Genomic DNA, 21200 nt, shown 5'->3' with positions numbered 1-21200 from the left:
AGATTATTATTGGGAATAAAGAGAGATTTGCTAATTTATAACCCAGATGTATCACTCTTGAAGAAAAAATGGCAAAAGTACTTACGTGAATTCAGAAGCGCCGATTGCACCTTTGGATGCTACAGAACTGTATACAAGACCATTGGAAAGACGCTCTATTACGGTTGAAAGCTGAAATTTTCGCCCCATTAGAGCTACATTTTAAAATTGTTTGGAAATACACAGGTGTACCAAAAAAGTATATACCACGTAACATATGTTTCTTCTTATGTTTTTATCGAATTTTCAGATTGCAAACCAAGTTTGTCCTAAAGTTCATCAACTCAAAACTTACCGTTTTTGAGATACAGGGTGCGGCAGAGCCGACTGAAGAGTTTCGAAGGGCTAATTGAAAAAATGGTCAGAAAAGTCATTCGAAGCAGTAGGAAATATGGTTGTTTTGCTCAAGTTTTGACAACGATATCTCTAACATGGCGGCGTCAGCAGAGACATACTGTTGTAGTTGATTTTGGAAGTTTTCGACCGCTTTTCGACATATCTCATCTCGATCGTTATGGCCCGGATTTCTTCGGTTATTCGCTGCTTGGGTTCTGGCAGGGTGTGTGAATGATGTTTGAAGACATTATCTTCAAAAGAAGAAGTCGCAGATGCTCAAATCTGGTGAGCGCGCAGGCCAACCCATGTCCCCTTTTAGTGAGTCCTGTGTCCCTAGGAACATGTCTCAAAACAGCTATTGAAGTTCGAGCTGTGTGGGTTGTAGCGCCATCCTACTGGAACCAGATGTCACCCAGATCGTGCAGAGCGTCTTGGTCAATGATCTACTGCTACTCGATCAGTCTGCATATCTTCCGGTGTTCTTACCGTTCTCGGTCGTACATGTCTTCGCCCTCATCGTGTACTTCCTGTTTCCTTCAGTTGACGAGTTTTGATTGTGTTTGCAGAGGGGACTGAAACTTTGACAGAAATGCCGAAATGTCTCCGAAATGTGCGATGTGTCCCGATCACAGAACGGTTATTTTCGTAAATCGTGCGAACGGCATAGCCACATTGCACTCCGGTCCAAATCATGTTGCTGACTGAAAACAACTGACTTTAAGGAACACAAAGACTCCTTCCGCACCTTCCTACCCCTACCACATCCCAAGCAATGACCTGTCAAAACTCATTAATCGGCTCTGCCGCACCCTGTATTTCGATTCTTCATAAATTGAAGGGGCTTTGGAAAAATCTAAGAAGTTCGAAATGAATCAATAAAATCAATAAGAAAAATATCAAACAATTTTCAAGTAATCTTCAGCTGAACTCTTAATTATTAGAAAGATCCATTTAGTTAGTTGCGATGAAAAAATCGATTATAAGTTTTGGTACTTATTTACCCAATCTAGAGCAAATATCGATAAAAATTCGATGGACTGGTATAATCATCATAAGTAATACTACAAGAAACACCCTATACCTATATCGAAAACAAAGCAGTTGCACATAATTATAGACCTTCATTTCCTCAAAATTATTCAAAGAATCTCTCATTTTCCTTTGTACATAACTTCAATTTAGGAACACCCTATATATGTGTATAATTTTCAAATAAATCCAAAAATACATACGTCTTTCATTCATAAAGGGATTTTTCGTCAATTTGGTAAACCAATCCGTGAAAAGCCCGGATATATCCAACACGGTCTCCATTCATATTTCAAAATCTCTTGACTGACTCACAATCAGTCGTCCCGGAAATAACGAAATATTTATCAAGCCGAAGCTTTAAGATCTTCGGAATTGCAGATACGAGACAAGAATAAACCTAATTCATACATCCTTTGTAAAACATAGAGGGCAAATTCAATACATCACTCCAGAACTCATATTCAATCCAACCACACATCTAAACAGAAAGAGAACAAGTCTTCATTTCAAACCATAAAGGTGCTCGACCGCACCAATCGTCAACAACAGGCTTCATCTACATAATGCATGAGTTTTAATCATTCACCTTTATAACCCCCTAATCTCGCATTATACCTATCTTCCCGAAAACACGTTGGATCACACCCAGTTTTGCAATCTAATCATGATGCTGTTCTATCAATTTAAATTTCGCAAACGCAAGCCTCGTACATCGTTTCACGCGATGAACAATGAACTGGGAAAGCCTTAGACATGATTATCAGCGGAAGAGGTTCGCAAAGATAATAAACTTGCCGTCACCTGAATAATAATTCGAACTATCAAGAGTATGAGGAGCTTACGTTCAGATGCCGCTCTTCAATACTCGAACTACTTTCAAATGTACGTAATCGTACTTATACGATTTATAAATAGGAATGAATTGATTTAATCTTACAAACCTTAGCAGTTGCTTACATCACGAAATCAATGTTCGTTCATATAAGTAGTATAGGTACTTACTTTGCGAAATATATTCACCCATCTGAAACTGGACTTATATGTACCTACATAAATATTATCAATAAAAACTTCTCTCATTTTCTCAATGACTGTAGAATCATTCGTAGGTGTTTCATTGAATTTTCTTGAAAGACTCTTAATAAATCCATAAAATAGTTCTATTGATGAGATGTGGAAATGTCTCTGAATATACTTCATCCAAATGAAAAGAAAATCAGTCACACAACGTAATAAAACCGAGTAAGAATGCTCCTTTTATTAATCCCCAACGGACAGCACTGATAATATAATAATAATAATATAAGAGTTTATTGGTCAGTTTTCACAACTATCTAACAACTCTAAAAAAAAACTGTGAGTTATTCACGCAAATAATGAGAAAGATAATTAAGAAGTGATAGATGTGCGTAGCTGCAGCCAATGAAAGTAACCAAATCGGCCCCTGGACAGAACGTGGACTATTTTAGCCAATAGAAACAACACATTCTCATTCCAGAGACGATCGGCTAAATATCAGGGTTTATTTGAATGTGATGTTATGCAATAAATTCCCTGGTCACAAATTTATTTCTAGAAACTTGGACAACCATTGTATAATAGAAATATCGAAATCAAAGGAGTGCCCGGAACAAACTTCTATAAAAAAGGAAAACAATATTGTTTTTCAGAAAAATCAACGTTAAATTTTAAACTTGAGTTCTTCAAACTACGAAGAAAATATTTAATGCCAATTATTATATGTATTTGGGAAAGTTACTTCTCTGATAAAATCCAAATGGTATTTGTTGTGTTCATATTGACGTTGATTCCACTATTCTGCACTTAATAGCTGTTGAATTGGTTGATACAATACTTAATTCCAATTTTTTTATGAATTTCGTAATTATTTTATTTTTTTTATTGTTATAAGATAAATGTTTCATCCCCTCAAATGTTACAGGCTGTCGCATTATATTTTGATATCAACTTGTATATGGTTTCGTCGGTAACATCTTTTAACACTAATAACAAAAAAAAATGTTAATCGCACATAGATTTTTTTTTAATCGACTCTATATTTTTTCAAACTAGTGAAATACTTTTTTCTACTGTTTCTAAATCTTTTGTTTTCTACTACGTTTCAGAACCGTTTTCCACTTGTTCAGCTCCGTATATTGAATACCAATAACCATTTGAATTGAAATTGTGTGGACACGATAAAATACTATAGACTGAAGGAAATGAAACACAAATGCAATTAGGAATTCCAGTGCCTTATTTTCCAAGCATTTTATTGTGTCCACGTCAATTCAAATTTGATTGGTAATTTAGATTTCATACTCTCAGATGTTTAAGTGGAAACTGGCGCAAAAAATTATTCATTCAATGTTAACTTCCTAGCTACGTTACTGGAAAAAAGAAAGAGTCCCTTTGTAACAAACTGTTCGAATCCAAGATAAAATATTACAGCCAGAAATCATTTGGAACTTCCCCATCTGTTTTTTTCATTAATTCAAATAGTTACTCAGATTTAGGGTGATTTAAATTCAGAATAACAAATATTTATTTAAAATCAATGTTAATCGTATTGGAGCAGTTCAAGTTGATGAATATTTTTTCAGTTCATCTTAGCTAATTCTCTTTAATCGTGATAATTGGAATAGCTCTCGAATTAAATAATTTCTCATTCCATTAGCACAAGTATGTTTTCATTCCCGTTGAAATAATTGCTACATTTATAATTCATCATTATTCATTTTCTTCTCTTTTTAGTGTTCTGCTCTTTCATTAGATCAATTCGTTCTATTTTGATAATACTCATACATACATAATTAGTTTACCACTTTTAGATTGTTGATTTTGCGTTTTGTATATGCAGGAGGATTCAAAGAAAATAGCAGAACTATTTCTAGTTTATTTCAATTTCAAATTTTATTGTTGTTATCATCGATCCTCGAGAAGAATTAAAATGAATGTGCTTGTAAACTTCCAAATAAACAAACATACATTTATATAGGCGCATTCGCCATTTTGCTACCAACAGAATTATTATCTGATATAAGATATAATTATTTTCCGCGATCCATTTCGAATTTTAGGAGAATATTGTATCACCTTAACTCCTCATGGGAAAATGAAAAAGTTCATTCTCGAATTTTCATAATATTTTTTACTGGTTGTATGAAGAGTTTGAAATCATTATCACTTTGAGGAGAGAATAAGTATGTCGTGTTATTCATTAGAAAGTTTAACAGTAGTAGATCGGTTCTTTCGAAATCCCTGCTGTTTTTTGTGTTATTGAGATTATTTTATCAGCGATGAACTTCTTTAGAAGTTTCAAATAGTTGTTCAGCAATGTTTATTCCGCGATAGTCTACTTGATCGGTTTTGTCCCCTTGTTTGAATATTGGAACTATTATGCTGTTTCTTCATTCTCTTCATCTAACGATTACCTTTCCTCCGTGTCTTTTGATATCTCACTTTTATTCTATCTTATTTTGAAGTTTTCCTATTTTTAATTTTTCTCATCGACTCTCCTATTTGGTCTTTGGTAATTTCATCCTAGGAAAGATTGTGTGGCGAAATGAATGAGGGGGAATCGAATTATTTTGAAGTGACATAAAAGTAGACTCATGTTCAAAAGCATTCGTTGTAAACTTTTCAAGATGGAAGCAAGTGAATAGGTACTGTTTTTTCAATTGCAAAATTGCTTGGTTTCATGCTATTCTACTTTGAAATGCATTGCATATAACGTGAAGTTTTTCATTTCATTAACAGCTATGGGTGAGTATTAGGTACATCGTATAGTTAATTAACAGAATAGTTTCACACCGTTAACTGTAGTAACGCTTAACGGCGTGAAACTATTCGGTTAATTAAGGCATATTAAAGGCAGAGAACAAGAACAGAAAACTCATGTTAAAGTTAAGTGAACCCGGATGAGTTGAATATGCCAGCAAAGTCCAGCAAAGCTATACAGCCCAACGAGCACCTCATACATTTAACCGTCTTTTATCATCCAAATGCAAACATAATGGCCGGCCATTTTCTATTCAGTGATCCAGGACAGTATGGGATTAAATGCATGTCTCCAGATGCGTCTGATAGATACACAGCCCTAGGCCTGATTGATATAGGACGAATTCGTTATGCTGGTCAGATTATGTTCGCGTCAGGCGTTCCGAGGTAACGATTAAAAGTAGACACCGCACATATTTCCCCCGTGATGTTGCAGTATATAAAACTCGTCCTGCATTTTAATTCGGGCAATGAATGGCGGCATACGCAACGATCTTTTAATCTGTGCCAGTGACGGAGGAGGATGGATTTATAGGTTTGAAAGCAGGAGGCTCAGTCGGCTGTGCTTTTTTGATTTTAGTGGGTTTTATGAAGCGTGCGTTGGATGTTGTGTTTGCTTGCACGATGGATGTTGGAATGAAAGGTATTAAGTTGAATCAATGTTTACGACTTCTATATTTTTGCTTGTATTGGTCTTTTCTAGGTGACAGTAGACAACTCGTAAAATTGAAACCTAAGCTATAGGATCCCTAGCTATGACATCAGAGCTTTACAGGAACCTATAATGAGACAGGAGGCAGTTCGATACATGGACGAAAAGATGTAAATTGAGAGAGAATAATGATTTACCAAAGGAGATGAAAGAAATGATGAAGACAGTGGAGAACACGAAAATAGAGTTTTTAAAACCGGAAAAATTAGTCGAAAGGAAATCTTGGATCACTGATGACATTCTAAACCTAATGGAGATGAGAAGAACACTGAAAGGAAATCATGAAGAATATAGGAAAGTTCAGTCACATATTAGAAGGAAGATCAGAGAAGCCAAAGAGAAGGGAGCTGTGGAAAGATGTGTCAAAATAGAGATGCTTCAAGCCAGGAACGCCAATTTTAACGTACACAAAAAAGTGAAAGAAGCAACTGGTATATTCAGAAAGCGACAAGTAATGAAGATCATGGACACAAATAGAAGGGTTATTATCAACGAAAAACAAGACTCAAATTTACAGATGGAAATCGCACTTGGAAAAGCTTTTTGAAGATCAAAGACCGGGACTCAATAATCTGCTATCAGAAGAGGCAACAGGCCCCGCCATACTGGTCTATGAGGTAGAGATGACAGTGAAACAACTAAAAATTGGAGAAGTAGTTGGACCAGACAACGTAGAACTAATGGTCTTAGAGAATAATGATGGGTTAACACATCAGGCAAATTGCCTTCACGGCTTTGCTGACAAATATGCACTCTATTGCCGAAAGTTTCCATTACCATAATTGTGGCGAAATGTCGTTGATTCAGCTCACAATTTCCTCATGTAATGCTCAGGTAGTCAATGACTCATTGACAAGGACCATTCATTTCAAATAACTCCAGAAGAGGAACTCCTATGGTGTTGAATCACTAGAACTAGTAGTAAAATCCTGATCTTCGGAACGCAAGATTGCAGGAACAGGAATTGGCTCATATTATTATTATTATTCACTGCAACAGGGTCGTTGTGGCTCTGTTAGTCTTCTGGGAACTGCGACCAAATTGATCTTTTGTCCTTAACCCTACCTATTCATACAAACCCAGGGTGTCTGTCGATACGGTTAACGGAACCGACGACATCCTTAGGAACCTTAGCTATTACTTCGTGAGTATCCAGAACTGACTTTCCCATGTGAGTGGTTCTTAGTCCAATACGAACATTCGCACACTATGTGTTCGACTGTTCCAACCTCCTTTTCACAGAGCCTGCATATCTCATCTACTGACAAACCCATTCGGTACAAAATGTATTTGAACCAACAGTGTCCTGTCAGCTATCCCACCATTACCCGAAGCTCAGCTCGTGGTAGCTTCAAGAGCTTCCTGGTATAGCTCGGTGAAAGCACCACAAATTTATTTGCCTCAGCAGGACCCGTAGTGTTCCTCCAGAGGGTTTATCTATTGTCCCTCTCCTATTGTAGGACTGCTGCCTTATATTGGTCCAAGCCCACAGAAGGGCTCAGGACAAACAGGTGTTAACCATCGGCTTTTTCATTTTTTTTTTCAATGCGAAAATGCCCCGGTACACATAGTTATTACTTTATTACCTCTGACCAGTTGTTTTATAATATTACGGCAATCCCATATCAGTAGAGACCAGTGGCTGTATGATTCCAGGAATCTCAGCATGGGCTGGCTATCAGTTCTGATGTAAATACGAATCTGTTGAGGTTTCTTTTTTGTCTCGATTTGCAAGGAAGGGGGGTCACTTCCCAGGAATCTAAAGCTCCTCATTTTAGACCCGTATACTCGAATACTTGAGCCTCTCTTTGATTTTTATCCATCGGTATACCATATGGAAGACTTTTTGACCAAGCGATTTACGAAGTTCATTGCATTGAGACGGTCATCACTGACCGTTTCAAAGGGTACTTGAATTATTTCACGAACTGTATAGCAGGCTGACTTGCTGATACCGCATATTGGCCACATCAATATAATTCAAATATAGCAGAAAGAATTGTGTTATCAATGGAACAGTTGAAGAATTTTATAGAGACTATCAAATTTATTTATAAGGACTATCAAACATGTAATGATCTGAATTCAAATGATATTTCATATTCTGTGCATAGGTCCTATCATCAGATCTAATATGCCGAGGTTAGGTTCGTTAATGGGCAATATTCAAATTTGTTTTCCTGATAATTTCAAAACTACAATTTCGTTCTCAATGATATTCAGCGATGAGATGTGAAATAACAATTTTTTCCTGCCATATATAATATTGATCGTGTAATCAGAACCAGACAAAAGAATAATATAAAAAGAAATTGCCCAATACTCCCGTGACTATAAAACCGACGGAGTTGAGATTTCGAGTGTTCATATGAAATAACAATATCAACCTCCATGAAAAATTTTATGCTGATCGCATACTCAAAAGCATAGCAAACAAAAGAAGAATATTGAAAAAGAAATACCCAACAGATCCGATCTGATCTGATTGAGATTTTGAGGATATATCGTCGACTATTGTCCAAAATCCTCGAATACGGTTTTATGTTGCTAAGAGACGCGCATTGCACGTATATATCAGATGCAGAACCATTTCATGTCGAAACTGAAGTAATTCTCTTATATAAAGTCCGGTAGGCGTTTATCAAAGAAGTTTCCTATAAAACGCTTACTGGAGTTACGAGTACTTATCCATTTATTCAGCTTATTGAAAAAGTAAAAATAGGATAATTCCTACTATAAATTCCTTATTTATTCAGTAAGAAAATTTCCAGTTCAACAACCAAAGGAAAAATGCATATTACACAGAATTTGCAAAAAGCTAATGAGCTACTATACATGATAAAAATAATTCTGGATATCATTTTTTTGAACCGGAATTCCTTACAAATGGTCGTGTATTTGGGTATTATGTATGGGTAGTGGGTACAGCATATAAAAATTGTTCAGGAAAATTGCATCTTCAAAAATGGATGAAACCATCTACGCTTACATAACAGTTCTGTATTCAGGCGACAATATTATGTAAAATTACAATTTCAATCATCGTGAGACATTTCTTTTCGATATCGTCATCAGAGACATGGAATATTCAATCGGAATATCGAAAAAACTGAGGAAAGTTCTGGCGTCAAGCAGAAGCTATACAGGGTGGGCAAATTCCGATGTTTTACCGTTACAATTTTTAAATCAGAGGAGATTGACAAAATCTGATACCTCATTCTGTTTTTTTTTTTTCGAGAAACTAACAAGAGTAATATTTATTTTTGACCACCCTCTTTTGTTTTCTAGTTCTTGTTATAAGCGAAAATTGGAAAAATGGCGATATCGAAAAAAAATTATATCTCCGCTAATACTGATGCTAGAGCTCTCAAATTAAAACATAAAAACACTTTTTTCTATGGCGTGCTCGTCTTTTTGGCAAGGTTTTTAATTTCGAAGCTATGACCCAAAGTTTTGTTTTTTCAAATGGGAATACTAGATTTCTGGGCCATTTTTTGAAAACTTAGTTTTTACTGATTTCAAAGATTTTGATGGTTGTATCAGTATAGATAATAAAAAATGTACAAAAACCCTTTTTTCATTTCAGAGTCTCTATATTTCTAAGGTTTCAACTGTTGATGAGCCTAGAAAAAAAGAGCTTCCTATAACAAGAGTATTCTTGTTAGTTTTTCAGGAGAAAAAAACGAGAATGGGGTATCAGATTTTGTCTCCTCTGGTTTCAAAGATGTAGTGCTAAAACTGCTAAAACTTATTACATAAAGGACATATGTTGCCTCCTGATTTTACATCAGTGCTTTCGTCATTTTTCTCCTTGATGTCTACTCTGTTAAATGAACCAAAAATCAATTTCATTAATCCAATGAACAACTTAGAGTGTTCTATAAGATGGGCAAACTACAAATTCCAATTTGACAATCTGAGAAAAATCCATTCCGTTTCCTAACTTTCCTTTATTCCCAATAACAACTTGACTCTCAAGGAACGTTCCTCAGAAGTTTGCTAATGCGTTTTCCCCAGGGCCAGCTAGCAAACACATCCCGGAAGTGAATTCGAAGTCTCCGAATGTATTTCCTGAACAGATAGGTCTGTTCCAGATAAAATCATTTTCGGAAGAATATTCAAAACATAATCGGATATCAATCAGAAGTTGGGGGTGAGCTGGGAATGGAGGAAATTGCTGAGTTCCAGAGGGAATTGTTCGTCTCAGAAATCATAGTCAGGAATAATGACAAGATAAAACTTTCACAACTTCTGAAATGTCTCCTGCTAGCAAAGTTCGAGTTCGGAATTCGCATGAATGGGATATAAATAGTGAACTGCTTCTCGATACCGCCTGTTTCTCTTCATTTATTGAAGGTTTTCAGGAGTGTTCTGATATTTCAGTTCAGAATAAGGGGACCTTAGAGAAAAATCTGGGAAAACACATTCAACCAAACAAAATAACACCAGATCTGTTTCCAGTTGAGTGATGTTTCTTTCACAATCAATAAAAGAAATGTCGCTATAAGGTTCGACTCAATCAGTAAGTCTTAATGATAACGAATCCGTGAATTCCGTGAACATAATAACTCTCAAATGAAGGGATCAACAAACTTGAAATTTTTTTATAGGTTTGGATTTTGAATGCAGTTGTTTATTTTAAATGTTAAGTCTGCGAAACGTCGCCAAATATAATTTAAGAAAGTTCTTTAGTGGTTGTCCTTATTCCTACTAAAAAATCCTTTCTTTTGTTCAGATGCCAGTAAGATTTAGATTCAGATTTAATTAATGAGGTTCCGTTTCACTGCGACCTAATGGTCTATTGTGCCCCCATCAGAGCTATTGTCTCCATAACGTAATCTACAGCTCATCTTCCAGTTCCAGAGTTCTGATGAACTCCAGTATATGGGATGGCTTCAAGGAGGCTAATTCCTCACTTCTACAAGTTTCGTGTCCAAATTAGATTTTGCGTTGGCTAGTGATGGCGAGGCATTTTGTCACCAGGTGATCCTCTCCATAGAATGCCACTAAGCTAAGATCCTGGAAGAGACTGGTGAAATACTAATTTCAAGTTTTATGCGAAATTTCGACTTCATCGCATCAACAGTATAGAAGATAGTTTCAGCAGAATATTCGAAGAAAAATGAAAAGAGAATTGATGTTCAGTCATGTACCGATTGCGTCCTTATAGACCACATATACCTTCACACAGTTATATGGTCTCCAAGGCCACAATTGATGCAAGATAAACGAGCGCTCAAAAGCTCCTGACTTCACGTCAATAACATGCAAAATCTCATTGAAATCGGATGAATTGCAAAACTTGAGACCGTTACGAGGGTGTAGGTACAATTAGACCGAAAGACAGACAGACACACGAAACCAAAGTTGATCAAGAGGATATAAATGCATTTTGGTGCGAAATCTCTGAAATCAAAGACCAAAAACCATTTTATTATTTAAAGTGATCAAAATCTGTGTTTTACCTTCGGTAGACTCAGTACTCATTCGCAAGGAGCAAAGAATCTTCGTCTTCACAAATAATTATCTGGGATGAAAAAATCAACTCGAATTCTTTCTGAAAATAAAATTTCGAAGTCCATTGAGTATTTCACAACTAATTTTCATTCTTTAATAAAGTATTGAATTTTTAGATAAGTTCTCATTCTCTTTTTTTTGGAGTTTTTACTTATCAAGAAAATGCGGCAATAACGAATTTCGGGAATTCAGTCATAACATAAAACTGACAAAACTCGAAGATTTTGAATCATAATTACGAAATTTATCACCGTTAATTATGGAATTTATTCGCATTGTACTATAATAAAATAGGAAACAACAATGTAAACTTTCTGCCTCTTAGGTATGTTCATACCATATACATAAAGTATGATCTATTCGTATTGGCCTAAATGTATCAATTTAACTTCAAGCACACTCTCATATTCCCTAGAATTTAATGTTCAATAAAACTCTATACGACGATACAAAACTATGTTGCACCAGTTGACATTGTGTATGATTGGTGATATAAAAGCCGTTTCTTGATTTTAATATAGGGAGGTCTTTTTCTTTCATCTTCATTATACTAACGTGAAAAAATTACATTATTCAATACGGTATCTGCTGTTGGAGAGAATTGAGGCCAAATGTCATATATTTGTATATTTCTTGATAGAATATGTTCGCTTATAGGTTTTATTATAGGAGAGAAAATTTGACCAGCAAAATTTTCGACTGTTAACAAAAAACTATAGCACCTTCGTGAATAACATTTGTTGACAAAATTAAAAGCCAACCAGGTGATTTCGCAAGAGTGTAGAAGACAGATTTGCCAATTCAGCAACAAATATTTTTCCAATTAGGACGAATTTTCAACTGATCAATTCCAAGTAGGTACTGTAATGAAAAAATGTTTTTCAAAGCTCGTTCCTTGAACAGATCGCCAAGATTAAAGTAATTATCGATTTTGAATTATTGCAAACGATAAAGTTCGATTCATTGATGACGAATCCATTCTCAAATTCAGTTCAGTCTGGCCGTCTGGCTGTCCGTAAACACGATAAGTCTCAAACGAAAAACCTAGAAACTTTTCAGGGTCAGTTGAGATCTTAAATGCTACAGTTGAATTTGTTAATGGAGAAAATCAGACAACGAGTTTCGTAAATAAGGCCGTTTGAAATTTTGTTTTCCCCTTATTTAAAATCCTATGGATTCATGGCGCATAACTGAAGGTACGCTCAAAAGCTAATGACATCAAGTCAGTTGTTTTCTTAGAATTAAATAGTAACATGTCAAAATTTTGCTACTGCAAAAACCATTGTATTTGTCCTGCCCAGATAACTAATAGAAAACGAGTTGATGCTATGACATTTTGTCAGTATAAAACATTGTGTGAAATACATACAGGGTGGCCATTTGAAAACGAAACAGACGAGATTACAGACGAAATAAAGTTTTTCGATAGAAATGCTCGGACAGGCCGATTTCTGTTTCGAGGGGGACAACTTAAGATGTAGGTTACGGACGCATAGCGCTTCAACCCTTGCTACTACAACCCTCACTCCCAAATTTTGAATAGGGAAGATGGGGTGAGTGATACCTCATTTGAAAGGTATTTTTATACTGATTTCAGCACAGTAATTTTTTTTTCATTTTATGCGTTAGTTCTCGAAATATTCTTAACTAAGTATTTGAAAATGAAGTAGTGTTTTCATGGCACTTGTAGTGTTTTGTGAAAAATCGACATTTTGAGCTACAAAACAACCATGACTGTGGATTCCTTCCTAACTAACTAACGCATGAATATTTCGAGAACTAATGCATAAAATGAAAAAACAATTACTGTGCTGAAATCAGTATAAAAATACCTTTAAATTGAGGTATCACTCACCCCATCTTCCCTATTCAAAAATTGGGGGTGGGGGTTGTAGCAGCAAGGGTTGAAGCGCTATGCGTCCGTAACCTACATCTTAAGTTGTCCCCCTCGAAACAGAAATCGACTTGTCCGAGCATTTTTATCGAAAAACTTTATTTCGTCTGTAATCTCGTCTGTTTCGTTTTCAAATGGCCACCCTGTATATTCACAAAACAAATTAATGATGGTTGAGTATTTCTTTCTCATAAATACATTAAAACATTATCTTGTTTTGATAAAATAAATCATTAGTTTGACTGTTAATACCTATTAGATTTTGGACACTATTATTACAGTTATATTATTGGCGAAATTATAATGAGAGTTCACATTTTGAGTTCAATTTGGTGTTACTCAAAAACGAAATTAAACTTGGTACTGAGGCACTATTGCTTCACCGATGTAGGTCATAATACGTCAGAAAGTTCGTAATACGATCTCTATGGTTCTACAAAGCGAGTTTAAGAAACGAATTTGTTTTTCCACAAACGATGATATATTCCACTCAGAAGAATCTCTTTCCCCAGCGACGCCTTTCAGTTGTTTCTTTCATGAAACTTTCATGATGATAAATCATCACGGTGTCTGCCAAAGTATGTGGAAAAATTCCGCTAAACTATGAAATCTGGGGCAGACTGACTCTCTGCCAACTCCGTGCCTCAGTGAATCATACCTCCATTTCCGGCGGTAACTTTCACTAGGAAGGGCTATAGAAAATACGCGAACCACTACCACATAATAAATTCAGTTTGTCCGTCTAGGACGTGCGAAAATTTTCTACACTTATGGCTTGCCGAAGGTATACAACAAATCAGCAACGGGATTTTCTCTTGGGAGAAGTGTATTGACAAAAGTTAATTTTTGCGCACTTGTTTTTGTTTGTAGTTAACAAAGTGTTGAGATGACATAACCTCAAATTATTAGATCAACAACACTCTATCAAATAATTAGTGATCAATCACTATTTCTATTTGTTTGTTCGGTTCGTCGCAAACATGAAAACTTTTTAAATATAAAATGCGCCCACGCCCAACACTAATTAATTTGATAAAGAAAAGGAAAATATCATAATATATGATTTGTGGTATGGACTGAAAAAACTTCTTATATTTCTTAAGGAGGATAAGTTGGAAATAATTAAATGGAATCGTTTCTGGTATATTTTGCATTCAATTTTGAGGAATCAGCATTCCGATTGGAGAATTAAAACGAAAAATAATCCAGAAGCCGCCCCAAGTTGCAATAAAATTCGGCAATGTTTAGCAAATCCAACGCCGACTAGACTGATGGGTGCATGTATTTTTTTTAACGTCAATAATTCATAAACAGCACTAGGACGAGATGACCTTTGATAGTTTTTGATATTAATTGAATTTGTCGGTATTCCTTCCTGCTGTTGCTGACCGAAGTCAATCTTATTCTGTATTTTGAATTTCTACACATGTGATTTTTGTTGATCAAGCTGAAATGTCACCCATGAATTTTGGCGCCCTAGGCAACCGCCTACCCTGCCTTCCCCCTAGCGACAGTCCTATCCTCAGATTATACTCAAGATTTGAATATACTCATAGACAACAATTTCAGATTTGGATATGAAAAAAATGTATTTTCATTCCGAATCAATTTGGATTTTGTATTATTCCCTATAAAATATTGTTGGAAAGGAGAACCTTGATTTTATTTGAAGTTTCTTAGGAACCCAATTGATTTCATTGAAAGGTACTTATTTGAAATGAAACACCTATTTATTTTTTATGAATTTTTATTCATTTCGAAAGGAGAATTGACATAAAATTTTAATTGAAACTGAAAAAGTTTTTATTTGTTTTTGAAACATAATGTTTTCGATTTATATTCTGAAAATGATATCTCTCATGTAGTCAGCTCTTGCCTCTCTACAGTTGCCGATTCTTTTATAACAAGTTAAAATTGTGGATTTGAAAATATATCCGACAACGTAATCTAACTATGTTGGGGACATGTAAAAATTGCGTATACTTCCTCTGTCTATGTACCGGGTTTTTCACCATAATTTGACCCCCCCCTCTAACTTTGTTACTAAAAGAGGTACAAAAAAATGTTTTTCACAAAAGTTTCACGAAATCGACTAGTGTTTTTTAAAATGATTTCACAAAACGAAATATATACAGAGTGGGCCACATATTGATAGCAACTTCATTTTTTCAAATGGAACACCCTGTATATTTTTCTATATTTGACTAGCTCCTTTTCCCCTGATTTCAAATATATAACATATGTTTGGCCTATCTCTCTTATTCTGAGTACCACAGAGTTTCAAATTTTAAGAACCACCTATAGCATGCTCAGTAATCAGTTTTCAAGTGGCAGGCTGCGATAACTCAAAATGCTCTTTTTTGAGTTATCTCGTTGGCAACGATATGACATATAGTCAAATTGCCAACGAGATAACTCAAAAAAGATCATTTTGAGTTATCGCAGCCTACCACTTGAAAACTGCCAGCTTGCATGCCAGGGGGTTCTTAAAATTTGAAACTCTGTGGTACTCAGAATAAGAGAGATAGGCCAAACATATATTATATATTTGAAATCAGGGGAAAAAGAGCTAGTCAAATATAGAAAAATATACAGGGTGTTCCATTTGAAAAAATGAAGTAGCTATCAATATGTGGCTCACTCTGTATATATTTCGTTTTGTGAAATCATTTTGAAAAATACTAGTCGATTTCGTGAAACTTTTGTAGAAAACATTTTTTTGTACCTCTTTTTGTAACAAAGTTAAAGGGGGGGTCAAATTATGGTGAAAAGCCCGGTACTCTATGGGTCCTGGTTTGTTTTTCGACATACAGGGTGCTTAAGTTTGTTTATAGAACTTTTTTTTCTGAAATCATTTAAGGAATCTCTCAATGTCCTTTGTATCTCCAATTTAGGAATACCCTATATATTTGGCGACTTACTTGCTCGAAAATTTTTTTCATATTATTGATAGTTTTTAATTAATTGAGTTTTTAAAGAATGTTGACAATAAAAATGTTTTGGTCAATAAATTCACCTGTTCAAACTGTCTCATCCAAATGAATTTAATTAAGTTCTTCAATAACCTCTATAATTAACATTTCGTGAATGACTGTGTTTCATAATACATATTTTCATTGTAGTGAATGTCTTATGTCACACCCAAACCATATCATATCATATTTAGAATTTATAGATTCGTTGATCAACGATTCATTATTGTAAAATAACTAAGAATAAGAACATTTTGTTGCGATAGATGAAAAACAAATAAAAATAAAATCAGGAATTCCATGAATTTTTTTTTAATCACCTATACTTACATCTTAGTTTCGAAACAACCATAGATCCGAAAGAAACACAGGCATCCTGAAATCAATCAAGATAATTGGAGCAAACCTTTCCTGAAATTCCTGGAATGAAGAAAATAAATTGAAAAAAGTTTACGAACAGTTAAAACGGCCCTTCGTCAAAAAAACCAATAGGGGGATTTCCTACAAACAAATTCCTATTGAACTGTGAACACGAAGAATTTCAGCCGGAAATATCTCGTAGTTGCTAACCCCAAGTTTCTTGAAGCTACCGTGTATAACGGAATGTTAGAGAGAAGTATTGAAATTGTTTGGTTTCCTTCTATTATTCCTTTGATCTTAGGGGAAGTTGTTCTGTTTTAACTCCCAGGGTGCAGGGTGGCAATCGGAAGTCTTTTTTGTTCTGAAATTTCCTTCTGTGTTCTTTCCAAGTCGGGAAAGTAACTTTTCCACTGTGTTAGTGGTGAATTCATCCATGTTTGAGGGAATGTGTTCCATTAGCAAAGTTTTGGATAGGAATTGCGTGGTTTTACCAATTTATTTCACACTTGCTGAACCGCTCGGAGGAGAATACTGAAATAATAATACTACAAATTTCACACAAAGATGTCAAACATGTGGTTTGAGATCAGAATTCTTCGAAAACACAATGAAAAAATATCTCTAAACGCAAATAACAATAAGTATATACGAATAAAACGTAAAAATGAAATTCACTTGATGGGGAAAGTTGCAAATAGAAATCATTATAATACACAAATTGAATTGTGGGTGTATCATTTTTCATCTATGCTTAAAAATTTTATGAAATAAAATGTTAACCAGAATTTTTTTACAGGACTTTGTACAAAACCTATCAATCCTGTCGAGGGGCTCTCTAGAAGAAAAACTGCGTTGGGCATTCACATTATACGACATAAATGGTGATGGCTACATCACACGAGAGGAAATGACAGACATCGTTAATGCTGTATACGATCTGATGGGAAAAGTGTCCGAGCCATGCGTTGACGACAATACAGTGAAAGAAAAAGTCGATAGGATATTTCAGGTAAAGATCTACTATTTCTTTTTCAGCGACATTCATCAACTTGACTCAGGTTGAAGGTACCTTTCTTTCTTTCATTCGAAATTCAACATTTTCACTTACCTACGTAATACATTTTGCAACATTCTGAACATTTGTATTTCTCTTGAAAAAAAAAAATCGTTCTTCTTCAGAGACAAATTGCAAAAAGTGTCATGGGATGATTTTTGTATGGAAATCGGGTTTTTTTGAAAGAATTTAAACACTAAATTATAATTATACTAACTGACAAAGAAACACCCAGAAGGAGTTGTTTAAATTAATTTTTTTTTTTAAACATAGATCGTATAGCAAGGAGTAAATGATCGTTTGGAAAAAAAAACAAAAGGTTACAATTTTTGTTAATAAATTTGTTGATAATCCACCGCGATTATCTATACACTCCCCAGCACGTCTCGGCATTGATGCAATAAGATGGTCTATTTCTTCTTGAGGGATACTATCCCTAGCTATCTGTATTTCATGTCTCAAAGCCGTCAAAGTCCGTGGGGGCTGGGGTAAATTTCCGAGCTTTCCACCCATGATGTCCCAAGTATGCTCTATGGGCGAAAGATCGGGGGATCTAAGCGGCCATGGCAAAAAATTAACAAGGGTCACTTCGAAAAACATTTTTTTATGGTGAATAACAATCATCAATAACATGTCAATTCAATGAAGGTACATCAATCAAACGAGTAGGACAAATTTTTATTTTGCCGAGGCGCCAAAATGTCTGGCGGCGGCCCTGCTCCTCGTAAATACGGCAATACGCTCTATTAGTGTGACGTCACACACCGCCTTTTCTGGTTCTCCTGTCAGTGTTCGGAATCCAAACAAAAAATCATCATTCGAATTAGTACGGTGTCGTTGAAGGAATTGGCTTATTTTCATAAATAAGAGTATTTGAGAAACGATTTCAGTATTAATTGATAAACTGAAGGAAAAAGGTTAATACCAAGTAAGTTTGAATCCTGTATCATTCCCCAGATTTTATATAAAGCCGTGTTTATTAGTTGAACTTCAAGTCCGAACTTACTTGCATTAATCTCGTGCCTTCTGTCTATCAATTAATAGTAAAATCGTTCCTTAAATAATCTTATTCAACAAAATAAGCCAATTTCTTCAACGACAACGTATTAATTTGAATGATAATTTGTTTGTTTGGATTCCGAACACTGACAGGAGAACTAAAATGGCGGTGTGTGACGTCATCACTAATAGAGCGTATTATATCCTTGGATATACCTATAACAGGTATATCCAAAGCACAAATGGCGCATCAATGGACGAGCGCTCAAAAACTTTTAACTTCACGCATCTAAGTCCTTTCCTCATTTCCCTATTAAAGACAGCTGCCTCTGGTTTTGAATATGATGACAAAATATGAGAACGCATTACGGTGTTGATATTTTTTCTACAAAATTAATGGATTGAAAAGAAACGGGGGCTGAATGTAATTTCTTATGAGCTTCATTTTTTTCATCAGTAAATCTCTCCCATTACTTTTTTAATGCCACATAAATTCGAATTAAGAATTTTTCATACATCTTTACGGACATACATAAAATCCAAAGCGTTTCATCTTATGGATTACGTAGCCTATTCTTGCCAGAACATAAATGGGGCAGTGATGGCTCTGTCATATTTTTAAAAACTGTTTCCAGGCGAAAGTCGTTAGCTCCACTAACGAGGGGAGCCTAGTCTCTATATAATTTATTGGTGCTAGAACTAGCGAAGAGGCACAATGTAGATAACATCCAATTTTATGTTCCCTATGAGGAGCTTTCTGTGTTGCTGTTTATGATGTGAAGATTTCGAGTTGAAACTTCACGTCAACAACTTGCGATGTCACTCGGTGGAAATAATTTCGAGTAAAACCTTTTATCTTTGGTCGCAAGACATTCTTTCACTGATTTTTTCGATTAAGTATATTAGTGCCTCTGACGTTGACAGATAAGATTAAAAATTATGTCGCTTATATACTCCTCCTTTGGATTTTCAGTTTTTCTCCCGTATATTCTCGTCCTGCTACTTCCCACATTTATTTCTAATACTCCCTACATATTATACGGGCGTAAACTTTGCTTCCACCGTTTTTTTCCGAAATTCGAGGTTTTTTTGTAGAAAACTGGTTTTGCATTTATGATTCAAAGTTATTGACCATAGCTGGCCACTACTTTTTCCCATCTTTCGGGCAGCGTACGAATCCCGCCTTTTGAAGCGATCCACGAATTGATCCAATTTTCTACTTCTTCATAAGACCGAAGTGCTGGTCACCCAGGTCGTGTGCCATTGATCGAAACAAGTGATAGTCCAAGATAGCAACGTCTGGAGAATACGGCGAGTGGGGTAGGACTTCCCATTTCAACGTTTCCAAGTATGTCTTGTCCACTTTCGCAACATGGAGTCGGGCATAGTCATGCTGTGAAATCACTTTATTATGTCTCTCGTTGTATTGCGGCCGTTTGTCTTTCAATGCTTGTCTCAAACACATTAATTGCTTTCGATAACTATCGCCTGTGATTGTTTCAACCGGTTTAACAACTCATAACACACCGAGCTGGTCCCACCAAATACTGAGAATGACCTTGAAACCGTAAATATTCTGTTTGGCCGTCGACGTGGAAGCATGACCAGGATATCCTCATAGTTTTCTGCGCTTTGGATTATCATAATGAACCCATGTTTCGTCTCCATTCACTTTGTGCGATGCAAAAATCCCTTCCGTCTTTGCCTTGCAAGCTGCTGTTCATAAGCGAACGAACGCCGTTCAACATCTCTCAGCTTCAACTCGTACGGCACTCAATTTCCTTGTTTCTGAATCATTCCCATGACTTTCAGGCGTTTTGAAATGGATTGTTGCGTCACTCCCAATGATCCTGCCAATTCTTGTGTCGTTTGACACGAGTCTTGATTAATTAATGCCTTCAATTCTGAATCTTCGAAAACCTTCAAAATCACCATTCTTGAAGCAACCACTCTCGGAACGTTCTTTCACTAATAGCGGCCTCACAATAGGTATTTGAAAGCATTCGATGAGCCTCTGCCGCAGATTTCTTCAAATTGAAGCAGAAAATTAAGACTTCCCACAAATGACGAGAATTTCGCTCGTGAGCTGACATGTTTGATCGAGAATAACTAGGCGGATTTTGCCAATTGACCTCAGTAAAAAAATTATTCACCTATTACATCTTGTTTTTCTAGAGCAACAAGATGAGAGGCAAAAATAATATGACCACCGAATTTTCATCTGTAAATCTAGCCTTATGTTTGAGATCTTTTCAGTATAGCATTTCGAAAATTACAATAACTTGCTTATTTTAGCATACCAAAGTATGTGGAAATTGAAATACCTCACTGAAGAGTAGTAACCCTAGTCCCCAATTCCTTCCACAGAATCTTTATAAGCGTTTAACCAAAATTTTTTCCGAATCTAGCAGTTTTAACGAACTTCCGGATACAGCATGTCTAGTTTTCAGACATGCTCTACTAATTGTTAGGTAAAAACTGACTTTCTAGACCACCTTGAAGATC

General features: G+C 35.6%; 1 protein-coding gene across 6 annotated transcripts in view; it reads left to right on the top strand.

The window, feature by feature from the left end:
• LOC123674723 (Kv channel-interacting protein 1-like) overlaps positions 1-21200 on the top strand; it is a 228272-nt gene that overhangs the window by 205267 nt on the left and 1805 nt on the right. For all 6 annotated transcript variants that reach the window (XM_045609729.1, XM_045609723.1, XM_045609727.1 and 3 more), the window contains one exon: positions 17439-17651. In XM_045609729.1, the coding sequence (XP_045465685.1) occupies positions 17439-17651 (213 nt within the window). The remainder of the gene's footprint in view (positions 1-17438; positions 17652-21200) is intronic.

This window comes from Harmonia axyridis, chromosome 3 (genome assembly GCF_914767665.1).
Source record: "Harmonia axyridis chromosome 3, icHarAxyr1.1, whole genome shotgun sequence".
NCBI lineage: Eukaryota > Metazoa > Arthropoda > Insecta > Coleoptera > Coccinellidae > Harmonia > Harmonia axyridis.
Note: the sequence above shows the minus strand (reverse complement) of the source record. Positions and strands in the feature narration are given on the sequence as shown.